General features: G+C 35.7%; 3 protein-coding genes across 3 annotated transcripts; 1 reads left to right on the top strand and 2 right to left on the bottom strand.

Annotated features, from left to right (window-relative positions):
* LOC114499756 (olfactory receptor 8K1) lies at positions 1-2,287 on the bottom strand. The gene is made up of 2 exons (XM_028516200.2): positions 1,246-2,287; positions 1-1,204 (listed from the first exon to the last, which is right to left on the bottom strand). The coding sequence occupies exon 1, from the start codon at positions 2,265-2,267 to the stop codon at positions 1,317-1,319; it is 951 nt and encodes a 316-aa protein (XP_028372001.1). The 5' UTR covers positions 2,268-2,287; the 3' UTR covers positions 1-1,204; positions 1,246-1,316.
* A 5,255-nt stretch (positions 2,288-7,542) lies between these two features.
* LOC114499755 (olfactory receptor 8K5-like) lies at positions 7,543-9,081 on the bottom strand. The gene has a single exon (XM_028516199.2). The coding sequence runs from the start codon at positions 9,057-9,059 to the stop codon at positions 8,124-8,126; it is 936 nt and encodes a 311-aa protein (XP_028372000.1). The 5' UTR covers positions 9,060-9,081; the 3' UTR covers positions 7,543-8,123.
* A 9,011-nt stretch (positions 9,082-18,092) lies between these two features.
* LOC114499878 (olfactory receptor 5J2) lies at positions 18,093-19,049 on the top strand. The gene has a single exon (XM_028516380.2). It carries the CDS (start codon positions 18,111-18,113, stop codon positions 19,047-19,049), a length of 939 nt encoding a protein of 312 aa, XP_028372181.1. The 5' UTR covers positions 18,093-18,110.
* Positions 19,050-20,607: the final 1,558 nt, after the last annotated feature.

Genomic DNA, 20,607 nt, shown 5'->3' with positions numbered 1-20,607 from the left:
TTGATATATGTATATATTAGGAAATGATTACAATAATCAAGCTAATTACCACATCCATTACCTCATATTGTTCATCTTTGTGTGTGTGTGTCAGACAAGGACACTTAAGGTCAACTATTAAAATAAAACTATAAAATAAACTTTAGTATATTAACATGGGGGAAATAAAATGCATGGATCAGAGATTTAAAAAAACCTGCTAATGTACTGGTTTAATTCTTCACATTCTTTACTTGGTATATGAGGGTAGATTGAAACAAAAATGATTGGGGTAGTGTATGTATTTAAAATTTTTTTTAAATGCTTATTTAAACAACAAGGAGAATACTAAGACATAAGGAATCATACATTTGCTGAGTGTGTACACTTGAACGAAACATTATGTTAGCACAAAATCCACCCAAAATGTTGTCTCTTTGCATACAAGCTTGTAAAAGAGACAAAATAGACAGGAACGAAAATGCAATTAACCCTGGGTTGTATCTTATCTTCAATCATTGTTGTCTATAGATTTTTTAAAATATTGATGTGGTTTCAGCAGATGACCACTTAACTCATTGGTCTTGAGTTTGCCAATGCAAAGTCAGCTTGTTTATCAGGCTATCATAAACCAGAGTTAGCCATATTATGAGGACCTGTCGCATGGGGCCCCAAGTCAGCCAGCATTATGTTTATGGTTCCTCATGTAAAAATCTCATTTGCCAAAAGTGAAAAATATTAACTCAGTCTGATTCGAAAATTTCACTCCAAGGTAGCATGCTTTGTTTTCTATTTAGCGTAGAGTCTTTATTTTTAATTAAATTCATTGGGGTGACAATGATTAATAAGCCTACATTCTTGAAACAGTTTGTTCTTGCTGTATTATAAGCAATCACACATTTATTTACTTTCTTGACTTCTGTCTTGCCTACACATTCATCACCATTCAATCTCATTTATCTTAATACAACATGGCTACTATAAAATACATATTACTAATTTTCTGGTTAATTTTAAGACTTTTTATTTACCTCTGCAAGTTTATGTTCTACCAAAAATTTGGTGTGATGTACTTTGTTTCTATATCTTGAAAAATATTTTAGAACTTAAGTTATCTGGCTACTATATTTGTTTATCTGATTAAAGTGAAGAAAAGTACATGGAGATGTAAGGGGAAATGTGTTTTATCCAGAGGAAGAAAATTCGCCTGATAAGATATTTCTACCTTTTTTAAAAAATTTTATTTTAATCATTGAACATTCCTACCTTTTGATGCTACAATTGGACTGATAGAATATTAAAAAAAAAACCCACCTTTGCAACTTAATCTTAAGATATTAAGTGGAGATTTTGCACCAATTAGTTAAAGTTCTCTTCAGTGCCTCTTTCACATCTCTGTTCCTTAGGCTATAGATCAATGGATTCAGCATAGGGATCACAAGGGTGTAAAACACAGAGGCCATTTTATCAATATCAAAAGTATGGCTGGACTTGGGTTGCAGGTAAATAAACAGTAATGTCCCATAGAACACGACCACCACTGTCAGATGGGAGCTGCAGGTGGAGAAGGCTTTGTACCTCCCCTCAGTTGACTTCATTCTCAGAATGGCCACAAGAATTAATGTGTAAGATACAAGAACAACCAAGAGGGAAGAGAGCAAATTACAGCCTGAAAAGATCAAAATGATCAGTTCTAGTTCATGTGTGTCCGAACAGAGAATGGATATCAGAGGGAGGCAGTCACAATAAAAATAACTGATGATGTTAGAGCCACAGAAGGACAGCCTGAATAACTTAACTGTGAGAAGCAAAGACACAAATGTGCTGTAGAGATAGGGAGTGAGTACCAGCACCCAACGCACTTTCTCTGCCATGATGACCAGGTAGAGGAGAGGTTTGCAGATGGCCACATAGCGATCATAAGCCATTGCTGACAGAATGAACAGTTCAGTGATGATGAAAATCTCAAACAAGGCTAGCTGAATGGCACACCAATTGTAGGAAATTGTATTTTTGGGCACCACAAAATTTGCCATCATTTTAGGGCCAATGACAGTGGAGTAACCGAGATCAGTAATGGACAAATGTCTAAGGAAAAAGTACATGGGATTATGTAGTTTGGAGTCCAAATGGGTCAAGATGACCATGCCTAGATTGCCCATTACTGTGACCAAGTATATGACCAAGAAGATCCCAAAGAGAGGTGCCTGCAGTGCAGGGTTGTCAGTGATACCCATGAGAATAAATTCCGTCACCTGGGTCACTGCAGTATGATTGCGTTTCTCCATATTTCTTAGGAACCTGTGTAAAGTATAAAATTAATACTTAGATTTGAGATGCTATCTTCTAAGAGAATTTAATACATAATATGTAAGATACAAAGACATTTCTTTTGTCTTAAATTATAAATAGGGACAACTCTTCTCATCAAGGCAAAACTATAATACCTATGCTCACATTGTAGTGTAAGTGCCTGACAATTAGTTTTCTCGATTGTATTGTTCCAACAGTAGGTTTTTGATTTCTGAGACATTCATTTCAATGGCATCCGTCTCGAATAAATGTATTGCAACTACACAATTAGAAAAAGAGCTAAGCTGCCTCACCTGTAAAGGTCAGTTTTACAAAGCCCTGGGTAACCTAGTAACTGACTGCTTGAATAACCCCAATCGTGCCTTCCTGCACTTTGCTGCAACACTGGCTCTGGTAGGGAAGTGTCTGGGAGGCTTGCCACAGTAGTAAGGGCCAGGTGGGTGTTCTCAAGCATTCCTAGCTTATAGCATTGCTGTTGGTAGTTAAGACTGATACGACACACACAGTCATTGAGCCTTTGGTAAAGTATGCTTTAAAGGGTCAAGATATTTTGAAGTGGTTGCTTTGATACATCTATTGTGACCTCCTTTTCTGATCTAAAGTCATTTTAAGTATGTTGAAAGACAGATCTATTTTAAGCTTTTTCAATATTTCAAGTAATTTGTAAACAAACAGAGGCATCTAAACTGTATACCTTACCTTATTGACAATGACCATATCTGTTTAAAGTAGCAAGACAAAAGACTTTCTAAACTATTGGTGGAATGATGAATCAGGCAGTGATGGGGGGAAATCTGACCATTATATACACATATATTTCAGCACTCCTCACTATAAATTCAGCTTGTTTATCCCATACAAAATCTAAGCCTGATATGTTAATTTTAGGATTTTGTTATTAATAGCTTATCCCTTATTTGGCACGTCTGTTGTTTCTGCCTATTGAATCACTCCTAATTATTTTCCAATCATACATTCCTCTTTAGCGCACAAAGAACTTAGCCATTCTGAGCATTCAGGAACTCTTAATGGAGATGCGTGGAAAGAAGAATACAAGTGACTAAGGAGCACTGGTACAGGACTCACTGTGTGCCGGGCACTTTCTTGAGCACTTTACATATATTAACTCATGTGGTCCACATAGTCAATAGGAAGTAGATAGTGAAACCGTATCCATTTGAGAGTCAAGGAACCCAAAGCACAGAGTGAAATAAATTAACGGTGGTCACTCAGATAACAGAGGGTGGAATCAGGATCCAAATAAAGCCATTATGTCTTCAGAATACATTTTTATAAACACAGTGTTTTCTTTTTATTAATATCACCTCAAATAGATAGAAAATAAAAAAGTGACACAAAAGGGACACTTTGTAAATATAGACAAAAACCCTTGCTACAAGAGGTGACTGAAATGGTAAGTTCATCTGAAAACTAAGGTGGTACAAATGTACATGTCCTACACATTAATTCAATTAATGACACAAAATGTATATTGCTAAGAAAAAACAGTTTTGTAGCACATAATGCTTTCAGGGTCTTTGGTTTAAGCTGTCTACCCCCAGAAATTTTCAAACCAGTGTTTTTTACTCACCTGAGTGGAGAATTTGATTTCCTACTTTTTAAATCCTCATCAGTCGTTAGAGAATGTATTTAAGTGTTCTACCCTCTTGACACTCATTTGGTTGAAGTTTTAATCTGCTTAAAGGATAACAAATATTGCAAATATTGCATAATGTTACCCAAGGGAGAGAGCGCTCTAGTTTCTGTTCATTATTCTGGGAATGGTCCATTAAGAAAAGTCAAAAATATTTCTTATGTGAGTCTAACTGAAAAATAAATTATGCAATATCACTAAACACTGGAATTATAAATATGTCTTCGTCAGTATCTTAGTTGCACAATACCATGCACATATTAGGTACATTTACCTACATATACACACAATGTGTGAGGAAATGAAATGGATGTCTTAAAAAAGATTATGCAACATTTGATTGGCATAAACCAATGTTTTATGACTTGTATTATGGCTGCCAATAAAGCAGTAGTAAAAGCATCTGTTTATAAGGTTTATTTCATTTTTACCTGTTTTTTAATGATTTCTCTTTGTCCTTGGTTTTCAAAAATTTAATTATGATATATTTGATTTAATTTCCTTTCTGTTTATTTTGCTTAGAGTTATATTAGCTTCTTATATTTTTAGGATTATAGGATTTAAAAAAATAAATTTAGAAGAAATTTTGGCCAACATTTCTTCCAATGGTTTTTGCCCAATATAGTATAGTCTTCCAAATTGGCCCCACATTTAAATGTACAGTATGTAACTTATTACTGTTCTGCAGACCACTTGGATGATTTTCATGGTGCTTGTTTGGTATTTCATTTTCTCTCTGGCTTCATTTTGGATAGTTTCTACTGAGGTATGTTTAAGTGTAGGTATCATTTTTTTCTCTGTATAATATGCTATTACTTTCATTCAATAACTATTTGTTCATATCTAATATGCTGTTTTAATCTCTGGGGCTCCCAGAAGGTTAGTGTTGTTATTAAACCACTCAGTTATACTGAACATTGTTTTGTACTGGTCTCAGCCCACCAATACCCAATGTTGTGGATGGACCAGCCCTTGTAATTATTATTACTGTGCGATGCTCTTTAGCCATAACCATCAGGAAACTTTACAAAGGTATAGGTTTATGACTTACAAGTCCTGGAAATTACATAGCGCATCTGGGGCCAAACATCAAGGTTGCAGGTGGAAAGGAAGAACTCCTAGGGTCTGGGGTTCAGCTTTTATGGTACTCTAGGGTAGGAATACAGGGTTTCCTGGCCTACTCTTCATTGGTTAATTTAAAACATAAGAGTGGGAATTTAAAGCACTGGAAGAGAAAACAGCATGTAGCCCAAATTGCCAGTTATTGAAATCAAGCAAGATCTGCAAAACAAAGGAGCCTCAATGGCAGGAGGCATGCCGACTCTTTAACTAATTGTGTGGCTGGCAATATATTTATTCAAAATAGCAGTATTTTTCACCCAGATCCCCCAAAATCCCTCACTGCTGGCAACTACTACTCTGTTCTCTGTATTTATAAGCCTGCTTCTATTTCATTTGTTCATTTCTTTTTCTCTTTAGAATCCACATGTAAGTAAAATTATCTGGTATTTCTCTTTCTCTATCAGACATTTTACTTACTTTAGCATAATACCTTCTAGGTCCATCCATGCCATCAAAAATGGTAAGATTTTCATTCTTTTATGGCCAAGTAATAGTCCATTGTATATATATATAGTACCACCAATTTTTTAATCACTCATCTATTGATGGGCAGTTGGGTTGATTCCATCACTTGGCTATTGTAAATAATGCTGCAATGAACATAGGGGTGCACATATACTTTCAAATTACTGCTTGGGATTCCTTCAAATATACACCCAGAAGTAGAAATGCTGGGTCATAAGGCAGTTCCATTTTTAATTTTTTAAGAAATCTCCATCCTGTTTTCCATAGTGGCTGCATCAATCTGCATTCCCAATAGTGCACAGGGGTTCCCTGAACAAGGTGAAATTAAGAAGTACAAATTGGCACTAAGAAAAGAATCACAGTGATAGAAACTCAGCATTAATAATTAGTCAATAATTGTAACAGTTATGTAGGTACTTGAAATACTGGGGTGACCACTTTGTAAAGCATTTGATTATCTAACTGCTATGCTGTACACCTGAAACTAATAAAAAATGTTGAATGTAAAGTGTAATTGAAAAAATAAGAGCAGTTTTTGAAGAGGATGCCTCTTTGAAATTGATGCCTGGGCATCCAAAACTCAAGTCCGGAACTTACATTACAAAAGGAAGATGAAAAGCAAACACTAATGTCAGGGCTTACACCACAAACACATACACACACATATATGTTTAAAGTCTGCCTGATAATTCCACTCATCACTGTTATTTCAAGGTCTATGTTAATCATCTCCTGGGTGATATCACATGGTCCAGCTTTCACATATGTCTAGTACTTGTGATTGGATGGTGAATTTTGTTAATTTTATGTTAATGGATATTGTAATATCTGTCTTCCTAAAAAAAAACTTCAGTGTTTTTTTTTTTAACAAGGATCAGATGGTTCTTTCTTGAGGCTTATTTCCAAACTCTGTGAGTAGCAGTCCTAAGTAACTTTTATTTCCAAGGTCTCTACCAGGTGCCCTGGTTTTGAACAGGGACTCTATTCTCTGGATTTCGGAACTCTAATGTCTTCCTGCCCTGTGTGACCTCTGAACTGTTCAGCTTACACGTCCCTCATCATTCTTTTAACAGCCTTGTGGGTTTTGACTATAGGCATTCCCAGTTTAGTGTTCAGCTACAAACTCAAGGAGACCTTTAATGGAGGAAAGGACGAGCAAGAAGAGAATGAGATGATGTGTGGGGAACAAAGAGCAACATGCCAGAAGTATGTCATCATTATCTGTAATTACTTTGAATGTACATGGATTAAATTATCCAAAAGTAGAGATTGGCAGAATGTTTGTTTTTTTTTAATTATAATCCAACTATATGCTGTCTGCAAGAGATATTTTATTTTATTTTATTTTATTTTATTTTATTGTTCAAGTACAGTTGTCTCCATTTCCCCCGTCACTCCCCCAACCCCACCCATCCCCTCCTCCCAGCCTTGATTCTACCCCTCCCCCTTTGGCTCTGTCCATGTGTCGTTTATACATGTTCCTTGATGATCCTTCCCCTTTCCCCCCTGTTGCCCCCAGTTCCCTCTGGTTACTGTCACTTTGTTCTTTATTTTAATGTCTCTGGTTATATTTTGCTTGCTCATTTGTTTTGTTGAGGTTCCACTTATAGTTGAGATCATATGGTACTTGTCTTTCACTGCCTGGCTTATTTCGCTTAGCATAATGTTCTACATAACACTGAAGAAAGAAATTAAGGAAGACAAAAACAAAGGGAAGCGTATACTGTGTTCATGGACTAGAAGAAATAACATCATCAAAATGTCCATACTACGCAAAGCAATTTATAGGTTTAACTCAATCCCTATTAAAATACCAATGATATATTTCACAGATACAGAAAAATATTTCAAAAATTTATAAGGAACCACAAACAACCACAAATAGCTGCAGCAATTTTGAGAAAGAAGAACAAGTAGGAGGGATCACAGTACCTGACAAACTATATTACAAGGCCACAATAATCAAAACAGTCTGGTACTGGCATAAGAACAGACACATAGATCAATGAAACAGAATAGAGAGCCCAGAAATAAACCCATGTTTCTATGGTCTATGAATATTTGCCAAATGGTGAAGAAGCATACAATGGAGTAAAAAATAGCCTCTTCAACAAATGTTGTTGGGAGATGTGGACAGCTATATGCAAAAAAAAGAGAGAGAGAGAGAGAGAGAGAGAGAGAGAGAGAGACTTACTTTATTTACACTGTTGTATTAGATTCAGAAAACAAAATAAAAACAAAATTGAAAAAATCCTTGAGCTAAAAATAATAGCAATTAAAAGTAAAAGAAACAAACATACAGTTTATTGAGGTAGAATTTAGTGTTTCAACTGGGAGAAATGTCAGGCTCTATGATTGTACTAGAAGAAATATTGAATTAAAAACAAGAAATGCTAAGGAAGAAGTGTTATTTAATTGAGATTTGAAATAGGAGGATTAATTTTGCTGAATATTAGGGAAAAATCTACTTGTATATTATAATTAGTTTTTGCTCTGGAATCAAAAGAATATAATTACACATATTAGGAATATTTTGACATTTGCCTTTATCAGAGTTTGTTAGAACAATATTCCATATTGAATATTAAATTCAAAGATTGCACTGATTCTTAAAGACCCTATGGAAGGCTTTTTTCACCTCTTTGTTCCTTAAGCTGTATATCAAGGGATTAAGCATAGGGATCACTAAAGTGTAAAACACAGAGGCCATTTTGTCAGTATCAAAGGAGCGAGTAGATTTGGGCTGTGTGTACATAAATAGCAGAGAGCTATAGAATATAACCACCACAGTCAGATGAGAACCACATGTGGAAAAAGCTTTTTTCCTGCCCTCTGCAGAACTCATTTGAAATATGGCTCTCAGAATCATAATGTACGATACCAAAACTACCAGCAGGGAAGAAAGCAAATTAAATGCTGAAAATAGTATAATCAGCAATTCTATTTCTTGTGCATTTGAACAGAGCAAAAGTAACAAGGGAACATCATCACAATAGAAATGATTTATGATATTAGAGCCACAAAAGGTCAACGTAAAAATCTTAATAGTGAACATTAGAGCCTGAAAGCTACTATAGAGGTAAGGAATGCCCACCAACATATGACAGCGTCTCTTGGACATAATGACATTGTAGAGCAAAGGGTTGCAAATGGCCAAATAGCGGTCATAGGCCATGGCTGACAAGATGAAAAATTCACTGATAATAAACATAAGGAAGAAAGCCAACTGTGTGGCACATGCATAATATGAAATGATATTTTGATCCAGAACAAAATTTGCCAGCATCTTGGGACAAATGACAGTAGAATTACCAAGATCGATGAAAGCCAGGTGTTTGATAAAAAAATACATAGGTGTGTGTAGGCGGGAGTCCACATGGGTTAAGATGATCATGCCCAGGTTGCCTACCACTGTGACTGTGTAGAGAATGAGGAAGACCATGAAAAGTGGCATCTGCAGCTCAGGTTGCCTTGTGACTCCCATCAGAATGAATTCAGTCAATGATGTTAAATTCTGTTGGCCCATCTAGTCCAGTTGGCTCTTCTGGAAAGAAATAGAGGGGTTGTTATTAGCTTCCATGTACCATCATTAAACAAATTACAATCTTTGCAGACACATTGAAAAATACATTTTTTATAATAGGGGATAGAAAATAATTCTCACATCTGATTTTAAAATTAAAATAAGTGATAGAATCTTTAGCTTCTCAAGAAAAAAGATCCACAGGAAACATGTGAAGTGTTATCACAGATCAAACTCTCATTAGAGTCAACAATGTCTGGAACATATCCACTGATTTTTTAAAAGCCATGAAATATTAGATATATTTATTTAATCTACATAATAACATCACAACTTTAGTACACTTACATTTCTATCCGAGAATCCTTGTGAATATTTGATTTTCTAAATGAGAGAGGCAGGGATAACAAGAAGCGAATGAAGTTTAAGATTTTAGGTCCCTCATTTGCACTTTTAAGACCTAGGTGGGGCCTTAACAATACACTCACAAAGTGATTTATTTTTGTCAAAGTTGCAAATGTAAGATATTTAACCTCAACCAAGCCCAATTTCTCTTTCCATTCTAACTTTACTCCACATTCAACTAATATTGTAGTTGATATCAACTAATATTAACTATGCTTGACATGTATACAAACATTTGTGGTGTCCAGCTAAAGAGACATTGAGTTAATAATACTTTATTTGATGCGTAGTGGGTGTATTTGCAAGAGTTAAATTTATCATTGAGGAATGCTATCCACTCTGATGTTGTAATGGCTTCTAAGAACTCTCTCATCACCCAAAATGCTGAGATGTGTCTGGAATTTTACTAATACAAATAATATACTTATAGTTTTGTGATGTATGTGACTACTTGTTCACTGACCACTGAAACTTTTAAAACTCTTCTTTTATTCTAATAATTATTCACATTTATGCCTTAATTTACATGTATAACTTTTATTCTTTTTTTAAGAAGAAAATCCTTAAATTAGTATAAATTCTAAGAGGCACAAGATCTGGATCTATTTCTGATAAAATACATGGTTTATATAAATATTTAGGCATTTTGAATATTTAATTTTATATACTTCCTTTAATATGCTATTTATAAGCATTCATTAATTTCTCCATTGTGAATATGATGAAGTTTGTAAAGCATTTAAAATATTTATTTGAGCATTTATTATATCTCATATTACTGTTAATTTATTTCTTGAATTGTACAATGGAGTATACAGAATATAACACTGTGATTTTCAAATATTTCAGTGATAAGTACTGACCTCTTCATTTCATAAAATTTACCTGGGAAGTCAGTAAAACAAAGCAGAACTGTTCTGACTAAAGATAGAGAAGCTGCTTTAGCTCAATCCACTCGTATTCCTTGCCCCTCACGTTGAGTTTCCCTTCAGTGAAAATCTGGAACTCTGTAAGTGTGATTCTCAATGGAGGAGTAATTGGAGTTTAAAATATTCAGCCAGTTAACATACAAAATAGAATTCTGTGATGAAATGCTCAGCTTTAGACTGAACAAGTATCAGGCAAAAACTTCTGGGAGCCCAGCAGAAGGTCCAAACCTACAGTTTAGAGCAGCGGAGTCAGGAACCCTCTATGGCTATTGGCAGAATTCTAGGAATCTGTTTTTGGGGTGTCCATTTAGCCAATCTGATTCAAGGCATAATGAGTAGGAGGGACAGGGGGAGGTGACTGAGAAGATTCCTGAGTCACGTCTATCCCACTTTCCTGGATGACGTTGTCTGCTGTTTCTCCACTGAGCCCGCTCTGCTTTCGAGTTCTTCCCTCTTTCACAAGTGAGAACAAGTGCTGCAGGGCCTGCTCGCCTGGATTTTCTGCAGATGCACTGGATTAAGCAAAGAAATTCAGAGTTCCAGTGCCATGTTGAAGTCTTCGATGATTTGCTAAGTGTTGTGGATGAAAAGGGGCTGCTTGCTAAGCCTGATGACCTCAGGGAGGCCTGCGTGACGGCATTGCAAACTTCCAGGGGGGAAACGGGGGCAAAGAAAGGGAAGGGTCATCCAGGAACATATATGAAGGCCCCAAGGACAAACACAAGGAGGAGAGGACTGAATGTGGGACGTGGGGGGTGGGTAGGGTGGGAGAGAGTAATGGGGGGAAAATGGGGACAACTGTAATCGAACAACAATAAAAAAGTTTTCATTGAAAAAGTCATATGATAGCTGTATAAAAATTCTTTTAAACAACAACAACAACAACAACACCCTTCTGAAGCAGGAGGCAGCACAGGAAGAACTCTGAGACTGCAATACTGTTACTGGCCAGCATTTAGCCCCCTGGTTGCCAGGTAAAACACCTTTTACCAATTAGGTAGAATAAATAGTAAACCGAGGCAGGGAGGAGGAAGGAGACTCTCACATGCTAACTCAGCAGTCCTGAGCCTAGTCTGATAATCTTGCCAGGTGTTCCAATATCACAAGAAACACTATATTAGCAAGCAAGAAAGAAAGTCCTTGAAATTTTATGTAACATTTCCACTATCTGGGAAAGAAAGCCTTGAAACTGTGCTTTCATCCCAAGGCCTGAATGTGGGAGAGGGTCCCCAGTGCCCAAAGAAAGAGCCCATAAAACAACTTTGGTTAATTGCCTACCTCTGGTCACTATCTGTTTTATGAGGGAGTTCCTGACGCTTACAGAAAAAGCCCATAAATAACTTTGGAAAGTGCCCCAATTTTAATTAACTGCCCTCTGTCACGTATTTGTTTTACAACAGGATGACCAAATGGAGTCTAGAGCAAGATAAGAATTTGGACTAACGGATCTCCACACATACCTAAGTTTGGGTAGTCATATCCTTCCAGGAAAGCTGGCACCACCTTCACCCATTAATCAATTTGTAACTTTTTTCCCTCTTATCCCACCAACTATGTAAGTCCTGAGAACAAAGGACTAGCTCTCTCTCTCTCTGTTGGGGGGCTCAGGGTGCTCTTGGCTCTCCAGCCACAGGGCCTCTGGCCATCTGGCCTCAGGCTGCCCAGGGCGCTTGCCACCCTGGTCTTCAGCCGTCTTGCTTTTCTCACCCTGATTTGCCCTGAAACTTTGCCTTTCACCCTCTACTCTCCCCGGTCCTGTTCTCTTCCATGGAAGCGGACCACTAATAAACTGATTACATACTACTAGATTTGCTGACATGTAATTCTTTACCTGTGTCAGCAAGAAGCACCAGAGCTCTCCCGTCAACACTTCCAGACCGAAAGTAACCTCATAGAATGCTCTGAAGTTAAAAACTTCTAACGAAAAGCAGGTCATAGCAAGCAGTCATGCCCTAGGCTGGAAAATTCCTTGACAAAAGTCAGTCTTTACCTTAATTGAGCCTATCCGATGTCTTTTTGCATCTGAAATAACATTCCTTTGCAATGTCAACTTTCCTTTTTCTGGACTCCTCAAAGCATACACACCATACCAGAGGTAGATCACAAATCCTGTCTTTGTTATTGTTATTAAGTTAGTAATTGAGTGTTAACTATTCTCTACCCACTTGTGTAAAAGAAGTTTGTGTCTATCACTTAATTTTTTATCCAATCCCAGAGGTTTCCTCACTTTGCTTTCTTCTGCCTCTCTAATGTATCACCAGTGGATTTCATGCAGCCCACTTATGCCTTCTCTTGATTGTAATGTATGAAATAAAGTGCAAAACTGCCATTTTCCAGAGCATTTTCTCAGTCCTTTGAGGTTTTGCTTCTTGGCAATTGTCATTAGTTTGCTCGAATAAAACTCATAAAAATTCATACACGTTTGAAAGTATCTTACATTGACATAATTATTCTAGTGTTTGTTTCATTTATTTACATTTTTTAGTGTCAGTTATTAGAAAACATCTAATTTTTTTTACTTTCATTCTTTGTTTGTTAAAATTCACCTTTTCATTTTAGTGTGGTAAGAATGCTTAATATGAAATATACTCTGTTAAAGATTTTTAATGTACAATACAGTCGGTTTGTAAAGCCTATTCTGAAAAAACAAACCAAGTAGTAAGCAGCCTTGAGAAAAAAAGCAAATAACTAAAAAATATTGGGAGTTTATCTGTATACATAAGATATGTATATCCTTATATTAATATTATTTGCAGTTTATAAAATATTACATGAGTAATACATGTATTAAATGCTTTTTGTCAAAAATCACATTGAAGATATTTATTATATATAATACTTTTCAAATATTATATAGCATATATTAAAATGATTTGTTGTTTACCTGAAATGCAAATGTAATTCGGAATCCTGTTTTTATTTGGAAATCCTAACTTTAATAAATTCTAATAGATGAGATTAGTGATGCTTTTTTATGATATCAATAACTCTCTGTTCACTTGCAATATCCAAATGCCACTATCAACTTTCATAAATAAAATATGAATCTAGTCAACTCATAAGATTTAGTGCCCTAAAAATACCATTCGATGCCAGGGAATCCCAGCTAACAAAGAAGAAAACGAATTGTTGCGGTAGTTTAGCGTCAGCTGTCAGTAGCTATAAGCATGTCCATAATCAGAAGCCAGGAATCATGGAAAATTACCAACACCCAGGTGATAATAAAAACACAAATCCTATACACTGACCTTTAATGAAAAATTGGATTTTCTTCTCCTAAATTACTTTTACTTTAAGTAGGGAGAATTTATGCTTCTTGTCCTTCTTTGAGATACTCCCTGAAGAAGTGGCATATAATTCATGCTCAGGTCACCTGAGAGATTTTTAGAATGTTGCCTCATGGTGCCTGCTGATTACCCAGGACACCCTGCACATTCCCTGGTGAGAACATGTGAGGGACAATGCAAGGAAAGCAACTAAACAACAGAAAAGATCTGAACAGTCCATGGAGACCTACACGACATAAAGGTACTCACTCACTCACAGAGTCATCGATGATTAAAGTAACTACGGAAAATACTTTGACACCAACTTCAGCCCAATAAAACTGGTGTTGTTCCAAAAGTTGTGGTAAACTTATAAATGACATCACATAGGATGTGATTTTTCTTTGAACTTATTATTGAAATAAAAATATGTAGTAAACACTAGGTTAAAAATATATCACAGACCTGTGTGAGGTAGATACACTATTCTCATATTCAGAGGACCTCAAGATCATACAACCCATGTAGTTTGCCCAAAGTCCCATGATTGATAACTAGGACATTGGAAATTAATGCCTCACCTTTAAATGAGTAATATACATACTTTTGTTCTTTCATATAACAAACCTGTAACAGTTAGTGTAATGCAATGTGCTCAATGATTGCCTCCATAGTAGTGTTCCTGAGTTGACATCTCACCACTCTAGGATAATGGTCAATACAACCTCACTGAGAGCAAAATCTAAGATAAGATTGCATAATTCATCTCTCATAAATGTTAATCATGCCCTCCTCCTCTATGACTTCTATATGTATAAGAATTGGTCTGGGCACCAGATATTTCTTATTGGGGGACCTCACACTTTTTAATGGGCTCTGGATGGCAAACAGTAGCACCTCCGTTGCTTGAATTCCATGGTTGCACTGTGCTCTGGAGGTCAGATTAGGTTCATTTGACTGTTAACTGCACAGACTTAGGTTCAGTAGGTGTTAACTGGGTTCTGTGAGCACTTGCAGAGGGGTGGAGAAATGCTTCCTGTTGTTTTCTGAAGGATACTTTGAAAAATTATTAGTGGCTGGCTTCAACATCTCTTCCGCAAAATAGTTACTTATTATGATCTAATCCTCCTGCAACAGTGGGCTACATTTGTTTCCCACACCAAGACACAACTTCCTTTGACCAGCTAGAGTTTTGTCATAGGTATTGTTCATTCCTTCATTCCTTCATTCACTCATTCCTCCTGATCCTTGCTTAGACCATTGTTAGTACATTAACTTATAACCCTGGTCTTTTTGCTAAAGCCTTATTCTTTTTGCCTTTCCCCCCTTTTTTTCCATTTGACTTAAAACACTTTAAATATATTTTTGCTTTCTAAAGTCTTGATATGGAGATGTTCTTTCTCATTATGTTTTGCAACTGGATGGTAAAACATACTGAGAAATTATGTCTTTTATGGGACCTCCTCTGTGACAATCCTATAAAGTCACTTCTAGTGGCCACAGTGTTACTACTCAGACCACTTTACATTAATTTTTCAGTGTGGAGCTTCCTCACTTGTGCAGATGGCAAAATCCAAATTTCAACCTGTGTGAGGAAATATTGTGGTTACTGATTTGCAGATGAGGTTTTTTTTTTTTTTCTGACAAGATGCCTGATCATCATGGGCAATTTTATTTATAATGTTTGCGGGTATTGCTCTCCTACTCTTTAGAAAGAATAGCCATTATTGAGCTGGATTCCACCTAACACATTCTAGCCTTACAAAGGCAGGCCCAGTCCATATTATATCTTAATAAAATACTATCCACTTTATGTACATTATTTACAATCACCATTTCTGCTCTGTTTTCACCCTTGGTGCTATGTGGCCTTCTATTGTTTGTAAGATTTTTTATATCACACAACTTAGGGAAACTGGTTCCACTGAGATACCTTGAGAGACTCTCATGAGAAACCACAGTGCAACCCAGAGCATAATTTTTGTTGTAGTTGCTTCAGTATAATTGGTGTCTGGACCACAGGGATTCTAGTTTCATTAGAAGTATATATGTGCGTGTGTGTGTGTGTGTGTGTGTGTGTGTGTATGTATATATAAACACATACATACTTATCTCTTTTTTAAAGTCTGTCCTCATTGAAGAAAGAATTACAGATGGAACACCATCATTACATTTTTTTAACTTCTTTTTTGTTTTTAATTTGATATATATATCTATCTAAAACCTAGAGTTATTCAGTTATCTGTCACTAAAATATTGATTATTCTGAATTTCAAAAAATATATTAACTGATTTCATTTCTGAGAGGAGAGTAAGGAGCCTTGGACATGGATAAACTAATATCTTAAACTTTAAATATCATTGGTAAGTTAAATTGTTTTTACTGTCTTTCTATTCTTCTAATTTTTTTACATTTAGAACTCATTTGACAAATGATTGAAAATTTCAAATGTGACAGAATCTTATCAGTGTTTTGATTACCAAAGTTCATGCAATTTAAGTCCATATTTTATTACGTAATTCAGTTTACAATGTTGCCACCAAATTTTGCCACTAAAGTTATTAGTTTTATATCTGGGTAGTTAATTTCTAATACCTTTTAAAGATGCTGTTTCCTAAATTATGGTTCACAATAAAATTCCACAAGTGATATTTTATTAACAATTTCAGTTATGTCTCTAAGATTAAAAGAAGAAAGAACATGTGTTAGCTCTGATAAAAAATGCAGTTCTGAATAGTTGTTGAAAGTACTCTTCCATATTGTCAAATCTGTTCATGATCTTCAAGGAGCACATTAGATATGAAAAACATAGGTATTTATTTTATTTATCACACATTTAGCAAGGTTAGTTTGCAAATGATATCTTGAGATATCCATTTGACTACTAAAATAAACAAATAAATAAAAATAGTTCTTAAGAATTGCAGAAATGATAAAAAAGAAATTCTTCAACTACAATGGTTTTAAAGTTTAATACTGATCACCATGTTCCAAAATATGTAATACACTAAATGTATGTCACTATTTTATCTAGCTCTATTTCAACTAGTTAAATAGATAGCTATGAAACTATCTATTAAGTGTTTAGTGTACTCAAAGAACAGTAAATACTTTACTGGAGTTGTCATTTTCAATCCTCTCAGCAATCTTGGAGAACTAAGTATAATTACATTGTGAATCTGGGAAGTTAAATAACTTTGTTCAGTGAAATAAAACCAATTTTTGTCAACAATAGGATACGACCCAGGGTTAATGGGTTCTAACTTTCTCATTATTGTGGCAATTAAATGTATTAATTAAAATAGATAGATGCTATAAATTACAGATAAACCAACATAATCATAGTTTCTTTATAATAATTTCTAAAATGAAACTCCAACTTGATAGAGAAGAAGCAAGAGACAGTTAATTCTGAGACAAATTATGAACAGCTTTGAGTAAAAAATATAGGTATCCAACAATCCAATGGAAATTGTATTTTTAGAAAGACTTAAGTTGCTTAAACTATGTATTATAGGATGCAAAATATGAAGAAGTGTCACAGAGCATTTGGTGAGTATATGTGTTCATATTCCTAATTCTTGTGTTTTTAAAATTTCCTAAAATTATTTGAGATCTCAGGGAAAGCTGAAAGCCTCTATATGGTCCAAACAGGCAAGGTACAGCATTCTGTGCTATAGGTCTCAAACTGAATGACCTTCCAAGGCTGTTCTTCTACCATCAACATGGGGAAGATTGTCCTGAAGCAGGAATCCTGGCTAATTTTAATAGTTATCATGCCAGAGACAGGCTTTTGTTTCATGCATTTTAGAGTAGGTGTTGACACTCAAACACCTCCCATGGCAACAGAAGCCAGAATCCTTGGCATTTTTAAATGTCATTACTCCAGGTACCTGCACCTTCTTAATCCATGAGGTGGCCATTTTGCCATCTATGATAATGTTACTGTAGATCCCTGCCATATCTAAGTTCAAAATAAATGTAATTTTCAGACTCTTCTCATTAAATAATTTCCTACTTCAAAACAAAATCAGAGGAGAATATCATAGAATAGCTATTTACTTTTCTAATGGTATATATTATGCATGCTATTAATTTTAATCATCATTAGTGTCTTAGTCCTTAGTATAACTTTAGTCTTCAAGTGGATGTGTTAGAGGCAGAGTGAAGCTGTGAGAGACAAACTGTTTTTTCACCTGCTGGTTTGTATGGAATATAACCATGTAAAGCAACATCACTGGAATGAAATTAGAGACTATTTTGTCCGCTTATTAGTTTTGTTGATGAAAAATCTCAGATGAAAGAAAGGATATTTTTTATCTAAAGCCAATCATCAATAATTGTCTGCATCTGTATTGCCTAATAATATATAATATATGGTATATATATATTCCCTAATAAATTGTAATTTCTGTGCTTTTTCACAACAGATCTCGTGAAAAGAAACAAAGCAATGACTGAAAAGAATTATACGGTTGTGACTGAGTTTATTCTTTTGGGATTGACAGACCATGCTGAACTGAAAGTTGTGCTTTTTGTGTTGTTCTTGGTGATTTATGTCATTACCTTGGTGGGAAATCTGAGTATGATCATCTTAATCCGAATCACTTCCAAGCTCCACACTCCCATGTACTTTTTCCTCAGCTGTCTTTCTTTTGTCGATGCCTGCTATGCATCTGCCATTGCACCCAAAATGCTGACAGACCTCCTGGTTGTGAAGGGAACCATCTCTTTTTCTGTTTGCATTGTACAGCATTTGTGTTTTGGGGTGTTTATTACCACAGAAGGTTTCTTGCTGTCAGTAATGGCATATGATCGTTACGTGGCGATTGCAAATCCTTTGCTTTACAGTGTGGCCATGTCTAAAAGGAAGTGTGTAGGGCTGGTCATTGGGTCATGGATATGTGGAACAGTTAACTCCTTAGTACACACAGTAAGTTTGGGCAGACTGTCCTTCTGTAGGCTGAATGTTGTCAGCCACTTCTTCTGTGATATTCCCTCACTCCTAAAGCTGTCATGTTCTGACACTGCCGTGAATGAGTTGTTGCTCTTAACTTTCTCTGGAGTCATTGCCATAGGCACCTTCTTGGTTGTGATGATTTCCTACATGTTCATTGTTCTAGCTATCCTGAGAATCCACTCAGCAGCAGGCAGACGGAAAGCCTTCTCCACCTGTGCCTCTCACTTGACTGCTGTGACCATATTCTATGGTACCGTAAGCTTTAGTTACATTCAGCCAAGCTCCCAATATTCTGTAGAACAAGAGAAGGTAGTTTCTGTGTTCTATACACTAGTTATTCCCATGTTAAACCCACTGATTTATAGTCTGAGAAACAAAGAGGTAAAGGAGGCTGTGAAAAGGGCCTTGGAAATGAAACATTTCCCCTGTTGAGTTTATGTCATACTACATCCTACCTCATTCTACCAGTTGCTTCTCAGTTTCTATAATTCCATGAATGTAAAGTCTCTATGGATATACAAAGTTTTTCTTTTTAAAAATTTCTAAAAATTTTTCAACCATGGTTTATATGCAATATCATTCTATACCAGTCTCAGATGTACAGCAAAGTAGCCGGAAATGCATGCACTCTGAAGAGTAGTGTCTGCCCTGCTTGAAGTACCCACCTGCAGGGTCATGTGAGGAGGCAGCCAATAAGCAAAACTTGTTTAATTCACATAGCTGCCTCACAAAAACAATAGCCTAAGACATTGGTCGTCTGATAGTCAAGGTTATCAATCTATAAATCAACACAAAATTCAGTACTACATTTATATTTTTCTGCTATTTGTAGAAAACAATTATACGATAATACTCTCATTTAAGGACATAACAACACAGTACTTACAAAGAAAAAAGTGTATTGGTTCTCAGATTTCTAAGAATACAGATATGCTATAGCTAAAATTTGCCTTCATTGACTTATATTTTAACTCATTTAAAAAGTGGCTATGATATTGCAATTTATAATAAGAAAAATATATTTGGTCTTAGTCCTGGATTCCAGCACAGCTCCTAAAATCCTTTTATCACCCAAATGCTGATAAAGCTCCTGGTTGTAAAGAGAACTGTTTCTTTCTTTCTTTTCTTTTTCTTTCTTTCTTTCTTTCTTTCTTTCTTTCTTTCTTTCTTTCTTTCTTTCTTTCTTTCTTTCTTTCTTTCTTTTTCTTTCTTTTTCTTTCTTTCTCTTTCTTTCTTTCTTTCTTTCTTTCTTTCTTTCTTTCTTCTTTTTTTTTTTTTTTTTTGTTTTCATGGTACAGCATTTGTGTTTTGGGGTGTTTGTTACCACAGGTTTCTTGCTGTCAGTAATGGCATATAATTGTTACATGGTGATTGCAAATCCTTTGCTTTACAGTGTGGTCATGTTGAAGAGGAAGTGTGTAGGGCTGGTCATGGACATGTGGAATGATTAACTCATTAGTGAACACAATAAACTTGGGTAGAATTTCCTAAGTGTTGAGAACCTGGGAGCTATCTTTTGTTATGTTACTGAGGTGATTTTGGCAAGTGCATCTGTTTGGGGGCTGGTTACCAGGGGAACCACCCACCATTTCCAAGGAGGGAAGAGGGCTGAAAGTTGAATCCATCACCAATGACCAATGATTTAACCACACTTGCCTGTGGAATGAAGCCCCTATAAAAGCCCAAAAGAGGGGGTGTGGACAGCTTCCAGGTTGTTGAACCAGAATGCTTCCATGTGTCACCCTGCTGGACCTCAAACTCAAGGACAGAAGATCTTGCACTTGGAACTTAGCTTTATGTATCTCTCCATCTGGCTGTTGATTCATATTCTTTGATATCCTTTGTGATAAACTGGCAATCCAGTCAGTGAACTTCTTTTAGATTTATAGATATTTACTTAAACTTCAAACTATGTACTGCTTCTATACTGAAATGCATTGGAATTGTGTGTGTTGGCCTTGCTTACTGTGACTTTGTTATATTCAATTAT

Source organism: Phyllostomus discolor, chromosome 6, assembly GCF_004126475.2.
Source record: "Phyllostomus discolor isolate MPI-MPIP mPhyDis1 chromosome 6, mPhyDis1.pri.v3, whole genome shotgun sequence".
NCBI classification, from domain to species: Eukaryota; Metazoa; Chordata; class Mammalia; order Chiroptera; family Phyllostomidae; genus Phyllostomus; species Phyllostomus discolor.
This window is presented reverse-complemented; position numbering and strand designations above follow the sequence as displayed.

What these genes read in the sequence shown, in the direction of transcription:
- LOC114499755 (XM_028516199.2), bottom strand. Translation starts at nt 9,059, where the DNA reads ATGGGCCAACAGAATTTAACATCATTGACTGAATTCATTCTGATGGGA.
- LOC114499756 (XM_028516200.2), bottom strand. Translation starts at nt 2,267, where the DNA reads ATGGAGAAACGCAATCATACTGCAGTGACCCAGGTGACGGAATTTATT.
- LOC114499878 (XM_028516380.2), top strand. Translation starts at nt 18,111, where the DNA reads ATGACTGAAAAGAATTATACGGTTGTGACTGAGTTTATTCTTTTGGGA.